At 42.7% G+C, this 18,115-nt stretch overlaps 1 protein-coding gene across 1 annotated transcript in view; it reads right to left on the reverse strand.

Moving 5' to 3' along the window:
* The window catches only part of GAS6 (growth arrest specific 6), a 41,559-nt gene that overhangs the window by 5,506 nt on the left and 17,938 nt on the right, over positions 1–18,115 (reverse strand). The window contains exons 5-12 of the mRNA XM_055702643.1: positions 15,179–15,301; positions 13,497–13,616; positions 11,335–11,460; positions 9,957–10,078; positions 9,047–9,165; positions 8,467–8,656; positions 2,842–3,006; positions 1,135–1,303 (exon numbers count right to left, since the gene is read on the reverse strand). Coding sequence (XP_055558618.1) covers positions 1,135–1,303; positions 2,842–3,006; positions 8,467–8,656; positions 9,047–9,165; positions 9,957–10,078; positions 11,335–11,460; positions 13,497–13,616; positions 15,179–15,301 — 1,134 coding nt within the window. The remainder of the gene's footprint in view (positions 1–1,134; positions 1,304–2,841; positions 3,007–8,466; positions 8,657–9,046; positions 9,166–9,956; positions 10,079–11,334; positions 11,461–13,496; positions 13,617–15,178; positions 15,302–18,115) is intronic.

Below are 18,115 nucleotides of genomic sequence, written 5' to 3' on the forward strand. Positions count from 1 at the left end.
GATGCTGGTTACAAAGAAAGATTTCAATCCTGCTTCTGCAACCTCCCTTGATAGCAGTATTACCTTTGCTGGTTCACCACATCTTAAAATACAGTCAGTTCTTTATGAAGCTTACCATTACAAAGCTGCTGCCCGCCTGGCCCCTCCCCCCCCCCAAAAAAACCCAAAACAAAACAACCCACAACCAACAACACCCCAAACCCAAACACCAAACACACCCAAAACACCCAAAAAAACCCCCCAAACCAAGCAGTTATTGTTTGCAGGAAAAAAAAAAATGCAGGTTCCATGGCCTCATCTCTGCTGAGTGCTGCCACCTGCACTTCCAATGCTGCCTTGTCTTTCCATTACAGCTTTGGAATCCGTGTGGTGAATGAGACAACATACACCTGATACTCCCTAATTTACAATGACAGAGTATAAAAATCCACATAATGGTGCACAGAGAGCTTTTGCAGAGGACTTACACACCAAACCAAAATAGACGGTTGGCACTTGTATGGGTTTAAAAATACTGTCAGTTGATTGGACATGTAAACAAACAGAATAATCTAGAACAAAGAAAAAGTGCCTTTTTGAGCGCTAAATTAGTATAGCCAAATTTGGTTTGAAACTTGTTATTACTGTATCTAGGCCAAGTTCACTCAGCATGTATTAGGGATATGCTTAGTCTGTTTGTCCCAAGTGTAACTAATACCACCCAATGATTAGAAGTGAATCCAATCTTGGACATTTAGTTACAGACAACATTGATTTCTGTGCATCAACAACTCCAGACACAGCACTGTCTTGCAGCTCTCCCTATTTAGCAGAAAGCAGCGGATAGGGCTGGAACCACCTACACTGCTGTCAGAGATGTGAAGCCCCTAATGCTGAGGATGAGCTGGAACCAGCCTGGATGTGAAATGCATATCACATATGAGCATATTCGTACTGGCTCTAACCATCACACACAGGCCTGCCTTTGCTATGAACCACAGGTTTAGCTATTCCCTCTCCATCCACAGCTGCCAGTCTTTTCTGCATCAATCAACACTGAGTATGGCACACCTGTAAGATTTAAACTGTTCATTAACCAAGCATGGTTACTGGCAGGACAAGAGGTCAGAAATAAAAAAAAATAAAAGTACTTACCATAAGTAAGATTAAACACAGCAAAACCCCGGCCAGGATAGAAAGACCCTCGTCCCGCTACAGCAAAGCACTGCATCTTTTCATTCATCTTTATGGTCTCTTGGATGGTGGTGTCCTCTCCATTCAGCCAGTTCCATGCCCGCATGCAGCCATCCAGCCGAGCGTTCAGCTAGGAAGATAAAACAGCATCTCACGCCTCAAACTAGTGTTCAGTGAAGAATAACTGATTTTGTGTGCAGAGGAACACTGAGTTATATTGTGATACCAAACAGGAGCAAACATTTTTTACGTGTTATGCGCATGCAAACCAATTGGCGGCAGCCCCAGTCCTGCAATCCCAATCAAGTAAGTGGTCAGTACTCCCCTGGAAGCTCTCCTGAGCTCAGCTTGTCTCCACAGGGCAGGAGGGCATTAGCTAATGCAGGTGCTGATTTGGTTGTATTGATTCTGCTAGCTCCTTTACAGGCTGCACATCATTAGTGCAATTTACCTCTAAAGCTCTGTAGTCAAAGTGATGTAACTCCTGTAATTCTGCACTGCAAATGCTGGAGGGTAACTTGAAGTTGAAAAACCAGTCCTTTGTGTCACTGCAAACAGCCTTCATGACACACAAGATGCTGGACCTGATCATGGTGTAAGTTGTTGGGTTCTGGCTAAAGGCAGCAGTGCCTGAGCCACAGGACGGGCACACTACTCTGTACACACCTTGTTCCTTCCAGCCTCTAGTTATGTTATCCTGTACCAAATGTCAGCATTAAAATGTGAGGCAGCATGGAAAGAGAAGGCTCCTTGCAAAGTGTCTAGATCAGCACCATTACCCCCAGTTCACTGAAGCAGAGAGAGAATTAAGTATCTGAGCCAGGATAAAAACCTCAGGAGCTTTTGGCTCTCAATCCTATATTCAGACCACACCCCGAGCTTAATGTTTCAGACAAGCAGTGGCCCTGAATGACTTCTTGTGAGGAACAGGAGCCTTCCTCAGCTGCTGCGCTCCCAGTCACAGAGCCACAAGCTTGTCACCTCATTTAGAAATAAAGAGATGCCAATTTGGGTTTCAAGGTGCCAACTCTGTGTGTGGTGGACATTCAAAACGGCCTGAGCAGCAGCTATTTCAGAAACACAGCAACCACCCAATCATCTCATGCAAAGAGTGCCTCAGCTTTTACTCATATGCCCTATCTACTTGTATTAGGAGGAAACAGAAAAATAAGCTTCTGTTTTTACTTGTGTCTTACTAAACTGAAACAGCAAACCCAAGCAGCAAAACTGTGATACAATATACGTGTAGCACAAACTTTGGTCACAACACAAAATGTGCCCCCAATGGTTCCCAACCTCATGGGCCCAGTGGTACCTCACACAGCAGGGTGTCCACTGACTCCCCAGAGCCACACATGGTCTCCAAGCCAGCATGACCACCATTAATTTTGTCATGGGCTCCAGTTTTGCTGTGTCCTAATTCTGCAGGCTAAGGATGGGTTACATCTCACCCAAACTTAACAATCAAAAAATCAGGAGTCTCACCTTTGCTGCTGGCTTAGGCTCCCTCTATAGTTAATAAAGAGAAAGCCATATCTAGAAGGTGATTATTTCACCTGTTTCAGGGCAGGCTGAACTGCTCTCAGGAAGGAGTTACACTACCCCAAGAGAACATGAAATCAAGCCTTTCAGGCATGCAAAGTAACATGAGCGATCCATAGTGCTTACCGGTAGAATAAGGTCCTTTGTTTTGAAAGGAATGCCTCCTACTGTCAAATTCAGCTGATACAGTCCTTTGTCTAGAGTAAACAGATCCCCTGAGACAGCTATTTTCATAACTGCATCCCTGTTGACCTTTATAACCAAACTTCTTTCGAGTTCTTCAACAGAGATCTGAAAAAGTAAAATTGCAAATAGAATAATTCAGTATAAAAAGAACTTACCTGAAGCCTCAACTAAAGGACAGACACCACCAGTGAAATCCCCAAGACAGAGAAATATTTTTTGTCCTCAAGCCTCTTTGTCTAATTTTTAAGTTACATTCCACCTTGATATTTAAATCTTTACTCTAGAAAGCAACCCGTTAGGTTACCCTAACAGTGAAGACAGCCCAGGTACTTCAAAATAGCTACACAAAAATACAAGTGGATTAACTACATGACACTTGCAGGTTGCTCTACGCAAAATATAAATGCAATATTATTACTAATGAGAAACTTCCTATTACAACTGCATGTTAAAGGAAAAGCTGGAAACAGATGTCTTTTGTTGGACCAGTGAAAGATAATGCAGGAGCTTTCCAGCCACAGTCCTTGAATACTAACCCCTGGAAAAAGAACAATAGATGTGATTTTTGAGAGTGTAATAAAAAAATGTGTAATTGTTTTGGGTTTTTTTCCTCTCAAAAGGTCTGCACGTTTTACCTCCATGTCTATGAAGAGATACTTCCTAGTAGCCCTTAGCATCTTAGGAAGATTCTATTGCCACTGAAATTTCAAAAAACCCTATCATTTTAATTGTGACCAGGCTGCACAGAGAAGCACTATAAAGCAGCTAGCTCTGCAGAGGGAGAGGAGAAGGCAAAGCACAAAGCTGACACGCAGAAGGCTGCTGAACAGCAATAAGGATTCTGCTGCCTTGGGACCTGGGTCCTGCTACCAGCGGGGCATTCTGTGGCAGTAGCAGAACACAACCCCTTTCTTCCCCTATAGAGGAAAGGAGCGTACCTCCACTATTTCATAATATTCAGCATAGCACTCTTTCCCACTCTATGACAGATACCCCACCTACCCACTTTTCATCCATAAAGCTTCCCTGGAACACCCAGATGTGTCTTCATCAGTGAGCTGCTATACGTATAGAAGCAAAAATCTATTTCAGTGGCTGTTTAGACTTATGCTTCCTTCTCCCTGCTAACAGCCCAGGTCATGAGCATCTTTCCCTTGGCATTTCAAGAATAGCTGTCCTAAAATTGTTTCCATCAGCTATGCTGAGATCTCGCTCAGTGCTGTAGCATAAAGGATGATAGGGTTGAGCATGTTTATACCTGGACACTCCCTTTGGATTGCAGTCTTCAAAAGTGAAGATTAAGTGGATTTGATAGTAGAAAAGATTATTCACCGACTATCAAATTTTTTTCTTCTCCTGCGGATACCAGTACCGCCTGGTTTATATTGCTAAAACACTATTTACACCTAGTGTGTTGCTCTGTGCTGTATCCTATGGGACATGAATTTATTTGTCTTAACTTGGCTTGACCTGCTTGTTTAAAGTGGCATCTACACCTCCTGACTGCATTCCATGGAGACACACAAGCCAGTTTCAAACAGGCTTTTTTGGGCATCGGCAGGCTGTGAAGTCCACTCAGTGGGTGGGAGCATAAGCCCACAGGTCCTGGTAGCCACAGCCCAACTGCCTTAGCTACACTGGCTATCTAGCTAAAAACTCACTCTCGGACACCTCTGCTTGGTGTCACGTTCACCACTGCCCTAAGGCACTGGGGTGTGGAGTGCCAGAGGGAACTGGCACAGGCCATCTCCCTGCTCCTAGCACAGATCATGGGCAGCGATGGAGCAAACAGGAATGGGGAAAAGCCAGCTGCAGCAATGTCTATACTGTGCTTCTCCTGTGAAGAAATCCTGCAATTTGCAGGGCCACCCAAATTCAAGGCCTTCTAAAATTTTATTAGATTGTATAGAAAGTAAAAACATAGAAATGTAAAAGAAAATAGTCTGAGTTCTTAGCTGCTTCTGATCATTAATATCAACAAACGCAAAGCAGTGGAAACTTCCATAGGAGACGGGGTTAATCCCTGTGGAAACTCAACAAATTCCAGTTTAGGAAATTATATTCTCCCTGCTTCACATTGCCCTCTGGCACTTTCAGCTTGGGTTCCTCATATTCAAAACTTAACTGCTGGTGCACGACCTACAAACCACAAGGGGAAACATTTTGGTGGCCAGCAGGCTGCTCTAATTCCCTCCTTTTGTTGCAAGGAGAAGCTAGCTGCTGACTGCCACAGCATGCCTAGGGACATTCACATGGGGAGTTCTCCTAGCGAAGGGCTCCCATATGGTTAGCCATAAGGGTAGTCAGCTTTGTGTTTTGGATTCACGCCCTGGATAACTCATAGCACACAGCTAGCCTGTCCCCTCTTTGCTGAAAAGCAAGTGGACAGCTCTGAAAAGGGATGGGTGTAGAAGCAGCCGCAGGGTTAAAGCCAAACATGAATCTGCTTGTGATTGCTTAACCTTCAGTTCTGACATTTAACGGTGCAGGTAGGTTATTATTTTTGCTAACCATACTGTCCTCAGAGTGGTACTAAACTAAACATCGAAAATAAGACAAAATGATGACTTTTTTTGGAAATGCAAAACAAACAGAAAGCAAGTGCATTCTCTGCTACCATCAGTTCATACATGCCACTTCATCCAGCTGTATTACACACAAATAACTACATTAGAAGTTCTTCCTGAGGATTGCTTGTTTGTGTTTTCAATGCTGGGAATGATCTTTTAAAAACAGATTAAGAGGGATCAAGATCAGAGAAAACAACCAGGTAGAAATATTGAAAATGCCTTCATATTTCCATAAAAGTATGCAACTTTTGCTCAAGAGACCAAAAGATATACACTACTGGTGCTCTTTCTCATGTTTTTGTTTTAAATAGCCATTGTTTTTTCCTCTGCTGAAAGTTAAATAGTAAAATTACTATTTTCTCACAACCCCTATAAAGCTCTCCCATGTATCCAAACTCCACTGGTCTAGGTTTAACCAAAACTAAGGGCTTGATCCTGTGTATATTGAAGTTCAGACTCAGACTAAAGCTCCCAAACTGCATTTGAGTCTGGACTGTGACCTCTAAAGGTTGTTGGGGTTCTGTTTCACAGAAGGTGAAGCTGGAAAGTACACACAAGCCCATACTTGAAATGTGGCTACATGTCTTATAAAAAGAGACAGATAAAAATGAATAACCCCTCCTCAATGGGATTTTCTAATTAAAAACCATGCTGGACAGAGGAAAAAGGAGAAATGAAAGAGGGGATAAAATGGAGGAACAGATTTAAGAGTTGTATTGCTCAGCCATACAGATTAAATGCTATTCAGAGACAGGGGTGACACTGGATGTTAAGCAGAAGAGAACGAAGTACCAATAGGGTGGAGGCAAGGGATAAGAAAACAGAGCAGAGAAAGGAGAAATCAACAGCACTCCAGCAATGCAAGCAGCATTCCAAGACTTAGAGGCGAGTCAACCATAAATTCAAGAGACTAAAGGCTCCTTCTTCCTGCAGCCACTCATCTGCGGGTAAATCCTTCTGCCGTTGGCCAGTATCACACACAGCATTAACAGTTTCACTTTGGGAGATTGTCAACAAAGCTATGGCCATTGATTTGCTCCAGGCAAGCACTCCTCTGCCAACACCGCATGGTGCTCTCTCCCACCTGATCCCATACTCTATCTTTGGCAGCTGCCAGGCCCTGCTCAGCCCATGTGCAAGGCAGCACTGGTGGCTGCAGGGCCACCTCTGCTCCTCCTTTGGCATGGGTCCTGTCCACCTGCACTGCACCCACAGCTTGGTCTGCACTGTCCCAAAAAGTCTTGGGGAAAGGTTTCCAGAGGATTTATACACTCTCAAAAAATGTGCAAAGAGTGCACTGCTGCAGCAAGTCAGCCAAGCAATTTCATGTTTATGATGGTACCTGGGGGTAAGAGCCCTGACACTGATGGCTGGCCAGAGACCAGTACTTCTTGCCTAGAAATGATACTTACTTTTATCACACTGCCTTCTCTCCCTGCAGAAAGCAAGCACAGCCTTTGTTTACCCCATAACTCCCACGTGTTTGAGCATTTTTGTATTACTTGAACAAAGAAAATACATTTTAGCTGTCTCCCCCAAAACTAACATGGGAAAGTTTGTAATTACTTCTTAATGAAGTTTGCACTTAGCAAGTATGTTATACTCCCATGTTAAACAGTTTAGCATGGTAATGACTGTTTTTTGTGTTTCCCAAGCCACCCCAGTGGCATCAGCTCTGCTTTACATCTTCTGTCACCATCTTCTCTGCGCAGGCAACTACAATTGCCATATTTCAAATTAGCAGAACAAATCTTACAACACATTTAGTAAGAACTGGCTTGAGGCTACTCCTACCTGTAAAGATACACAGCATGTCATACATTTTATCTACAGCTTTGCTAAACCTCTACAGCTCTCCATTTGGAATCTAAAATTGTTTCACTGACAGCAAAGCAACTGACTTAAACATCACCTCATCCACTGGAAACATTACCAAATGTCAGTAGTTGACACTGAATGCACTCAAGGGCTTCTTTATTTATTCAATAGCAACAATTTTTTTCCCACCTTGCTTTTTTCTTTAATGTATAGTTCTGATATTTTTTATACTCAAAACTTAAATCAGAAAATTATTCATAGATACTAGCATCTGTCTCATGTGCAAGTTACCAGAGAACTTCTCACCCACTCTCCAAGAGACACGTCAACTTAAAAGTCGAAAGATGTAATTAAGTAATAAAAAATGAAAGGAGAGGAAAAGGCAGAAGTGAGAAGGCACATACAAACTGCTAATCTACTGTAGATCATACTACAGGATGCTTTTCATGATCCTGTCACAAATAGTAACACCCATGATGCTTCCAGAGTCACCAGGAGATGTTCTGTGAGAGTGTCAAGAGCATGAATCCTTAGAAGCTCCAAGATGCAGTGCATCATCCGGGGAGATTGCTGGGATTATGTTAACGAAGAGGTTAGTAAGCACAGAGGTTCTAATAGACCCCAGTATCTTTACAAGGGAAATGGTCTACTGTATATAGCAAAAAGCCTGAAGACTTTTAAAAAAGGATACTGTAGCATAAGAGATTTGTCAAGGGCTCAGAAAATTTAAACCCTGTGACTAAACAAACAAACAAATGAATAAATAAAAGCAACAACACACACACCCCATACGCCAAATACCCTTAGAAACATCCTTAAAAGAGCAGCTACAGAGTTCCTTCCCCCTTGTGCCCTTTCAGCCCTCACCCAGGGGCCATCTTCTCGAACTGACGTGAAGTCAGCTTAGCACTGCTGCATCTCAAAGGCACTGTCTCTGCTCTGGTTGTGCAAATTAGCGATGCAGTCTAGTGTACAATGGATATGAAGTATAATGCAATTTGTTAGAATATTTTTCCTTCTCTCCTTCAAATGTATAATGTACTGGCATGCATTGATTGGATAGACGGATAGAAAAGCATCTTCTCAAGAATGCACAAAGTCTAGCTGCACGTGACAGAGCCCGTCAGGAACAAGCCAAGGAACTACCGGTAAGACGTCAGCCATCGTCTGGACTCACCGTTTGCCACATGCCGTGGTTGATAAGTGGTCCGCTGCTGGTCACGCGGCCTATTCCATTGTATTTCAGCTGCAGCTCTAGCCGTCCTTTGCGCAAAGCCAAGACTACCCATGTGCTGTCTTGATGGCCTCCAGCAAAGAAAAGGATACCTTCAGGATCAAAGGTTCTAAAGTCGAACTCAGCCACAAGTCTGACCGCACAGGTGCCAAGAAATAAATTAGTTATGCAGAGTTCAAAAACCACAGAGTACTTTCCATACAGATACCATCAATTCTAGCAGTTACAAAGCTCTGTTAAAACATACTAGCTTTTAATGCACTCCTGAAAGACTTAAGCTGTGAAGACGGGTTTTAAAATAGCACCTAGAATACATTACTGCACTTCAGCAACTATCCTAGGAGCCCTGCGGTCAAGGCTGCCTCTCTCAATTACTGGTTTGGATAACGTTTCACCTTACAGGACTCCATAATTCAAACAAATAATGATGATCATAGGACTAATTGTTATTGTAATGACTTAACTCCATTGCATGCATTAAAGCCAGACAGTGCATTCGACTCTCATTCTAAATTGTCCTCACCTTGTCAGCTGTTTCCTTTTGAAGCGCAGCCTGATAACAGGAGTGCCACTGAACATCCTCCCCAGGTACAAGGATTTAATACTTTTTCCAACAGCAAAAGGCACACATGGTATTATGTCCTATAATCAAAACACATTTTTGAGTGGTTATTCTCACACAGAAGAAAAAGAATCAGAGAGTATGCCTCCTTTTCTCATTCAGTTGCTGTACACACAGTAGGTTAGGGCACTTTAATGTCCATACTCTCAAAATACAGTTGTTTTGGTACTGAGAACATTTCCTCTTTCCTTCCCTCCTCCTTCCTATCTGCCTTGGGGGAATGTTTTCCTATTGCAGAATGAAATCATACTCATAAGATACAGGTTTTCTGCTGCAGTATTATGCCTGCAACAAAAGATGTGCTAAGAACTTGCTGTTGGTTGGTTTCTGCAGAAGCAGCCCGTGCCACTGAAGCCCATCAACCTCAAATGCCTGGAGGATAAAAGCGTCAAGTGCAAGTGTCAGTCTGTAACTTAAACCATACACCCTGAGACCTTTGCACCATCCCACTGGGTCTAACTCAGAAAAGCTTGTGCAGCCAGAGGTAACTCGTGAGTCTAACTCAGAAAAGCTTGTGCAGCCAGAGGTAACTCGTAGCCAAATGAGACAGCTCTGCCAGAGGGCTGGCAGGGCTATCACTGGTATATTCTTTTTGGAATGGGGACAGGAGGAGCCCAAGAAGAGAGCCTTTAAGGAGAAATTTTCTTTTCAAGAGAGCTACTGTTCCCAGCTTATGTGACTTTGCTAATATGATTCCCTCATGCTGGTCACTCAGCTCAAGTGGCTTTGGTCCAGAGCTTCACCGGTTATTCTTAACTGCAATGTAAAATAAAGGTCTGTTCTGCAGTTATGGCAAGGAAGACTAACATACCTCACACGTATTCATGTCCCGGGAAAGTTTTACTCCCCCTCTGCCATCGCAATGACAAGTATAACTCCCTGGCGAGTTGACACAGGTCTGTTCACAGAGCTTTTCTTCACATTCATTTATATCTACACAAAGAAGAGGGGAGAAAACAGCAACTGAGTTTGTTTAAACATGAATCACTTGGGGGAAAAAACCCGTATCAGTGCTGTTTTGTAGCACCTTTCATTTGAGCATGCCCAAGTGCTCTGTAGCCAGTACTTACCCTACGCCACATCTTTACGGGAGGGAAGAGTTAGAATTAGCATCTGCACAAATCTATTTTCAGAGATTCCAGCTGCCCAAAGGTACACAGCAAGTCAGTGGGAAGGCTGGAAGCAGAGCTCAACTCCTGGTCTGCTGGTGCAGAGCTCTGTGCTTTAACTTCTAGACAAGACTTGCTCCCTTCAGGCCCCTTCTGCTACGCCTGTGCTGACTGGCTCTGGCTCCTTCAACTCACGTTCAACTCAGGGACTGCTTGCTTCATCATTGCTACTCAGCAGGTGGATCCTCAACAGACAAGTAAAAGCTCAGTTTCTCATTCATTATTTTCTTTTTTTTTTTTTTTTTTTTTTTCCCTTTGGCTTGTTTTTTATCCGCTTCACAAATGAATGCAGGAAAACAAACGGCAATGGCCCACAGGGATCTCTTCAGGCAGACATAAACACTTAGAGCCCGGTAGGGCTGATTGGCGTGCAGTTCAAGTCATTATATTAACTTAGACAAAAGGCAGGGAACAATGCTAGTTTTGGAATACTTTCAAAACTTACTCCGTTGAGAAAGCTTGCAGGCAGTGTAGCCAGCAGAACTGTGCATGGTTCCAATGCATATTAAGCTCCTAGTTCAGAGTAATATCACAAGACAGGTTTTGAAAGAACAACAGCTAGTGCTCTGTAACTTTTCTTGTCCTACAAAGAGAGACAGCAACATGCACAGATGCTTCTGAGCTTCCACCAGATCTTACACTTGTCATAAATTCAAGAAACCTCAGAGGTTTTGAAAGAACAACAGCTAGTGCTCTGTAACTTTTCTTGTCCTACAAAGAGAGACAGCAACATGCACAGATGCTTCTGAGCTTCCACCAGATCTTACACTTGTCATAAATTCAAGAAACCTCAGTACTCTGGCTCGTGCAGCTTGATTCAAGTCATCAAAGATGAGTGCAAACTCAATGAACTCGAAGATGACTGCAAACTCCAAACCCACGACCAGGAAAAGGGAACAGAAGTCCACAGTGCAAGCAAGATTACAGAAGCTTTTACCGAAGCCTGAAATTAAATTTCTGGTTGTTTATAGCTTTAAATCATGTAATAAATGCTAACATGATGTTATTTCATGAGCTTACCCTGACAAGTCTTTCTCGTGTCATCGTACTTGTAGCCTGCACCACAAATACATTCGTATGAGCTTATTAAATTTTTACAATGAGCTTCTCCACAGATGTCTGCTGATGCTGTGCACTCATCTATGTCTGTAAAACAAGCAATTAAACAACACAACTTCAGAGGAGTATAATCACTACACTGTTCACATACTGGAGTGGGCTCAGGGTCAAGAGATCCCTACATTACTTTGGTAACTGAAAAACAGTATCTTTAAGAATCTGCTTCCAGGGTTAGCTAGCTATAAGTGACTTCAGGCTTTCAAAACCAGTTTGTCTTTCTTTCTTTAAGCCATTAACCACTACTGGAAAAAACAATGCAAAGTGAGCCAGGAGAAAAACTGTAAAACAAAAAAACTCCCACAAAACCAAAAAGCCCTGCTTCATTCAGGGGGCTAAAACTCTGGGTTAAAAAAGCAGCAAGCAGGAACTGAGGAACAGCAGTATGAATTTTACCAAAACACAGAAGGAACAGTCACCCTGTAGACATCATAGATTTTTGTCCTCCTTCCTCAGCCAGGCTAACAATAATTTTTCATGCATTCACGAAACTAAGATCTAAATCTGTTGATCTGTAGTGGCAAAGGGAAACTGAAGCTGCCCAATTTGTCACAGAGCAGAAGTCATGTCTGAGAGATGTCGTGGGGTTTCACCATGAAGGCAGGCAATGGACTGGAACTGGAGGTCCATAAAAACAATCAAGTGGGTTTTTAAAAGTTAACTAATAACCAGGAAAATCCTGGTGTTGACAAAACATTTGCAGTATACTGAGAGTGCGATATTTACTTTTGCTTTCTAGTACATGTTAAAACTATGATTACATGTTACACCTTGTGATTTTCCCACGTATGGGTAAACTGGTCGATGGTAGTCTATGTAGTATGCTATGTAGCCTACAAATGAACAGACAAAACCTAACTTTTTAGTGTGTGAACATGATGACAGGAATAAATGTGAAAGAAAATTGAAATGCAATGATAAATGTCAGGTGGCATTAACCACAGTTGACAGTAACCTCAGCAATCAGGAGGGTCACAAGCTGAAGCTACAGAATGCTTACAAGCTATGTTCACAGTGCTCTAATAGAGAGTACTAGGGTATTACACAAATATACATAAATACAGAATCAAACATAATTGCAAGCCTACTTGCCGTCTACCTGTCCATGTCAACTGGCACCAGAGGACAATTCAAAAGTGATGCTGGCTCTTCTAAGCAGCTGTTCCCATTAGAAAGCCCATGTAATCTATACAGCCATGACTTTTTTACAGTGGAAATGACACAGAAATAAAATGTCACTGTTTTTTTGCTGGTAGCATTAATATGTTGTTCAGATCAGGTACACAAACTGTTTAGAAGTATGTCCTCACATCCATCTGTAAGAGTTGCATACACAGACTTACCTGTTTTTTCATGAGATACTCAAAACTTTAAGAGCCACTTGTGATCATTAATAAGTCTGTGTCTCAGCCTGAAGTTTCTTAACACTTTTAAAATCTCAGTTGCTTAAGTTTGGGTTATGTAAATTCATTCTGCAGTTTCAATCAAGTACGCCAGATCCCTGCTTTCTGTTCTCAGCTGCTACGTAAAATAGCTACCGACCTTCACTAGGGCCTTTCTACAGCTATTAATATTCAGTTGCAGTGAATTCATCCACCTGTATCTACCTGAATTCAATAGCTGCCACACATACCCAAATTCAGGAAAAAATTAAATAAGAAGCACACAAAAGAAAAACAAATGGCTGATATACTATGACACCGTGAGACTGGAAAGACTCCTAATGATGCAACTGGCCAGCCCTTCCTCCTCTCAATGTCAGGATATGAGGACTGATCAGCTAAACCAATTTAGCATAACCCAAGTCGCAAATCCTCTCAGAATCATGCCTGTGTTATGATATTGGAGAGCAGCATGGTGTGACTGCTGACAAGCCCAGGCATGCCGTTCTGGCTGGAGCACCCAGTACCGCCCCAGCAGAGCACAGCTAACAGGAGCTACCAGCAAGTCTCTGCTGAGCTAGGGAGTAGACCAGGGCAGCTCAGGGCAGCCCAGCTCTCAGAAATACAGTCACAAGACACTAAGCACCCACTGAAGTAGCAAAGTGAGCAGCCCACAAAGCTTACCTTCACATGTTTTGCTGTCTTTAAGAGTGTAACCACTGTAACACGAGCAACGGTAGCTGCCTATCTTGTTGAGGCACAGCTGGTTACAGCCACCATTCTGTGTTCTGCATTCATCAATATCTATGTCAGAAGAAAGTGTTACAGTCAGTTTTTCACCTCTAAATAATCTGGAGGGTGAGTGTGGGATAGGCATTGGGAAGGAGAAAGACCAAACAAGAAACTCTATTACAGCTGCAACACAACGATTACAAAAAGCACAAAGACTTAATTCAGACACATCAAGTACATTAGCTCAAGTTCATTTAATAAAACCCAAAAAGACAGAGAAGGAACTGCTGAGTCTCTCCTTCATAGCTCTGAGAACACAGAAGAGTATCTTTAGTCACTGTGGAGGTGAAGAAGTTTGTTTGCAGAAGCCAACTAATTATAACCGATGTGTTTTATACCATAACTAACTTTTAAAATTATACTATGACCAGTAAGTTCAGGATAAAAGCTTTAAATAAACCAAGAACTACATATCCTTACTACTACAGAACACATAAGAACACAAGAAGTTTTAAGTTCACAGCTACTGAGCACTATGAGCTAAACCGTGCTTCACCGAGTTGGCAGCCAAAGCCTGTTAAATCCAGCAGAGCCCAGATTTCACCCTCATTCTGCCCTACTGCTCATTATATCCCATTTGTATATGGGACTCTAGAGTTAGCTGATGGGCAGAACAGCACATTTCATGGCATTTCATAAGAAAAAGAGGACATACGCTTCAGACCGATCAGTTGCTGAGCTCTCAAAGCTGATTGCACACTGATCACTCAACTGTCTCAAATGCTTAAATAAGCTGCTTGTGAGTGATCCTATAATCTCCCCACAATATTTACATCAGAGGGAAGGGCTTTGGATCTCCTGCTGTCTTGGTTGCCACAATTCTGGACTGGCTGAATGCGATTTCTGGCAATTACTTAATATTGGCAGGCAAAAAAGCAGTGGCCCTGACAGGAAGCCTTGCAGGCAGCAGCAAGAAACATAAACCAGAGAACAAGAGGAGGGAAGATAACTTTGGTACTTCATAAAAGAATAAATAAAGCACTTGGGGGGCTTGGAACTTCTTGCACAAATCATTTCTGCCTAAATATTCTCTTCAGAGGTGGATGGAAATACACAGTGGGATTAAGCAGTATGGAATAAGGTCCTACTAGCAAGGAGGCTTTAACAGAAGAATTTAATCAGTTTGTGCATCATCACACTCAGACCCCAACTTGCCTGCTGGCAGTAACTGTTCCCATTGAGGGATGTTAGAAAGGAAGATGGGCCAGCTTCTCTGGCTCTGCAGTCTGTGATCTGTTTCACCAGGGTTCACAGCAGCAGCCGCAGCAGTTCTGCTTGAAAAGTCACTACAACTCTGCTTCTGCTGCCCCTTTCAGAGGGGTGGGACAAAATGTTGGAGCATAACTTCTTAGATTACCTTGCCAAGATCAAGCTGAGATCCATTAAAATCATATGAAAATGTTGACGTGAAAGAGTTACCTGAGCCACAGAAGGGTAAAAACATGAGCAGTGTGTGTGGTGTGGTTCAATCCTGTGACTTGAATTGTGCAGCACAGTATCAGTGACCATTTGAGAATACAGCAAAACCCAACACATCTCCATTACAAGTATAAAAGATAATGAAAGCCAATTACCTTTTTCACATGTTTTTCCCTGCCAGCCATGCTTGCATTCACAATAGAAGTCCCCCTTGAGATCTTCACATTTGACAGTCCCCTCTTTGTGACAAGGATCAGGAGAACACTGGTTTGGCAAATCTGATTTATGTAAGGAATAAAAACCCCAAAACAAAACAGAACAATACATTGAAGTCACTGAACAATCAGGTGTTTCATTCTCATTAAAAGTCAAGAAGCGTAAACAGCAATGGGGAATCACTATCAGAAATACTCACACCTGGCAAAACTGGAAGCTAATTCGTAGGGCTCACATGCCAAACAAGCTGTGCCAGGAATTTTGCAGAGCACGTGCAGTGGAATTCATTTCATTGCAAAAGGGAGTGAGCTACCACTCCCGTATCTGAAGGGCACATCCTGAAAGAAACAGCTCGAAGTAGCTCATTTTGAAGAAAGTTAATTCTACTCTCCCTGGTTTTGGAGAAAATAGAAAGCAGGTAGTAACTAAAGTACTCAAGGAAGGACAGGTACTCTTTTTCAATTACTTTTGGTAGTTCAGCTGAGGATTTACCAGGGCTCATAGATTTGTGGCTAGCAAAGGTTTATATCTGAATTTTTTGTCAGAGCTGTCCAACTCAGGCTTTTCTGTTACACAGAATAAGAATAAAAAAAAAATAGCAATGTGTTAACAGCGTAAGGATAGCAAACCAGTAATCCAGTTCACAGACAGCACAATGTTCCTATGGGGTCAGCACAGAGTAAAGTCTGCCACTGATTTTTACGCCAAGTTCCAATAGTTGGCAAATGGATTTTGTCCATAGGAAAGCACCAAGAGATTAGTCACTATACTTTGGGGAGGACTGGGGAAACAAATATCAAACTATTCTGTAACTGCTCAATGAATGGAAGTCACCTGTCCAAATTCACCCTACCCATCTACCTGCAAAACACCCAGGGACAGTGCTTTGCACAGATAGCTAAGGGAAGGATGAAAGAAAACCCTTGCCCTTGCAAAAAATTAGTTAGTCGCTATCATGTAGTAGTAACCTGTTAGACCAGTGTTCTAGATCAGTGATCTTTGAAAAACATGAATGTGTTAAGTGTCCACACAACCTTAACCAGAAGGAGCAGTGCAGAAGCTCGTTCTGTAGACTGCAAAGCTCACCCAGTCAAAGCGCCTTTCTGTTTACATACCCCTTCCAGCAGTGGGGTTCAGGAGGGACAGGCCTTCTGCAGCCTTTCTGCCCTTGGGTGAACTTTAATCACAGTCCAGTCTGCCATGGATGCCACCTTCTACAGAGAATGTCTGAACCTGACCATAGCCTTAGCAAACCTGAATGAATGTATATTCACCATGGGACTGACCTTCTACACTGGAGCAGTTAAACAGTCCCGCTGTCCTCCGGACTCACCAGCAAATGGAATGTATTGGAAAAGGAAACCCTACGACTTGAATGCATGATGCCCACGCTTCTCTTCTGATGAACATGCATGGCAGCTTCTCCTGCCTGACCAGCTGTGTCCCCACAGTGGGGGTGACATAGCTGCAAAGCAATGATTCTGCCCAGTTCTTTGGGTGCATGATACAGGAACTGTTGGCAGCTGCTGCAGCCAGCAGCCTTTAAAGGAAGAACTACTATCATTAGCAATGGCTTCTGCAATCCTACAATTTTGGCAGCACATGCTTACAACTCAGCAGAAACCTGGTTCAGTGCAGACAAAAGGAAAAGTTTATGAAAAGTGAACCAGACAGGAACATTTCCAGCACCTGATCAGCAACAGCCCTCTGCAGACCAAGTTTGGTCTGTGATACTAGATTTGCAGTGCAAAAAGTGCTCAGTGGGTACACATTAAGCAAGCAGCAGCCCCTGTTTCATACAGTGGTTCTACCGAGACCGATGCTCACCAACGTCCAGTTCAGACTCTTCATAATATTCTGAAACATTATTTGTGAATTGATGGGCATATGCGGTGGCAGGGAGTCACATAGGGAGAGAAGCTGTTTGTAGATTAGTAGCCCCGTCAGACTTCTCAAATTGAGAGAAGAATTGGATTAACATCTACTTTAGTCAGGGTTATACTGCTTCTGCATGTCTCTTCTTAACTTCCTCTGTGTGACCCTGAAATTTACTTTCATGACAGGCTGCTTTGAAAAAACTTTAACATTTATGTGAGTGCAGGCAAAAGCAACTCCTTTTGATGTCTTATAAAGCACTGAACAACATTTTTGTTTGCAGTGGGCGCCTTAGATTTGAATCACAGTAATGGTTGTGTTGGCAGGTGCCTCTGGAGGTCACTTGTCCAACCCCCCACTGCTCAAGCAAGCAGGGCCACTGAAAGCCAGTTCCCCAGGACACTGTCTAGACAGGTTCTGAGTATCTCCAGAGATGGAGACTCCACAACCTCCCTGGGCAACTTGTGCTAGTGCTGGTTCAACCTCACAGTGAAAAAGTGTATCCTGATGTTCAGGCAGAACCTCCTGTGTTTCAGTCTGCTTCACCGCCTTTTGAACCTTTGGTTTGCCTTGCGGACAGCCATTAAGATTAAAAATAAGGTTAGAGCATAGGCTCAAATGTTGGATAGCATTTGTGTTAATAGTTATCAAGAAAAAATGGTCAGATTCTTGGGCTGCAATGCACACCAAGTTACCTGAAGACTGAACTTGGATGAACACAGTGTTGCAGTTTATTCAGATTACCATGGAATAATAATTTCATATTTATTTATGTTCATCACATTATACAATATACAAGTTTTCACCGCCCGTTTCTCTGTAGGGTATTTGAGTTGGACATAAGGACTGTCTACTGCAAGTTCAAAAACTATGACAAATGCACCTGTCCACTAGGTACGTGTTTATAATAAAGATTCCACTGTTCTTCTGAAGAAGACTAACAGATGCCAGAAATCAGCAGATGATTGGCAATGGCTGTCATTAATACAGTCCATTTTTGA

Source organism: Falco cherrug, chromosome 2 (assembly GCF_023634085.1).
Source record: "Falco cherrug isolate bFalChe1 chromosome 2, bFalChe1.pri, whole genome shotgun sequence".
In the NCBI taxonomy this organism is placed as follows: Eukaryota; Metazoa; Chordata; class Aves; order Falconiformes; family Falconidae; genus Falco; species Falco cherrug.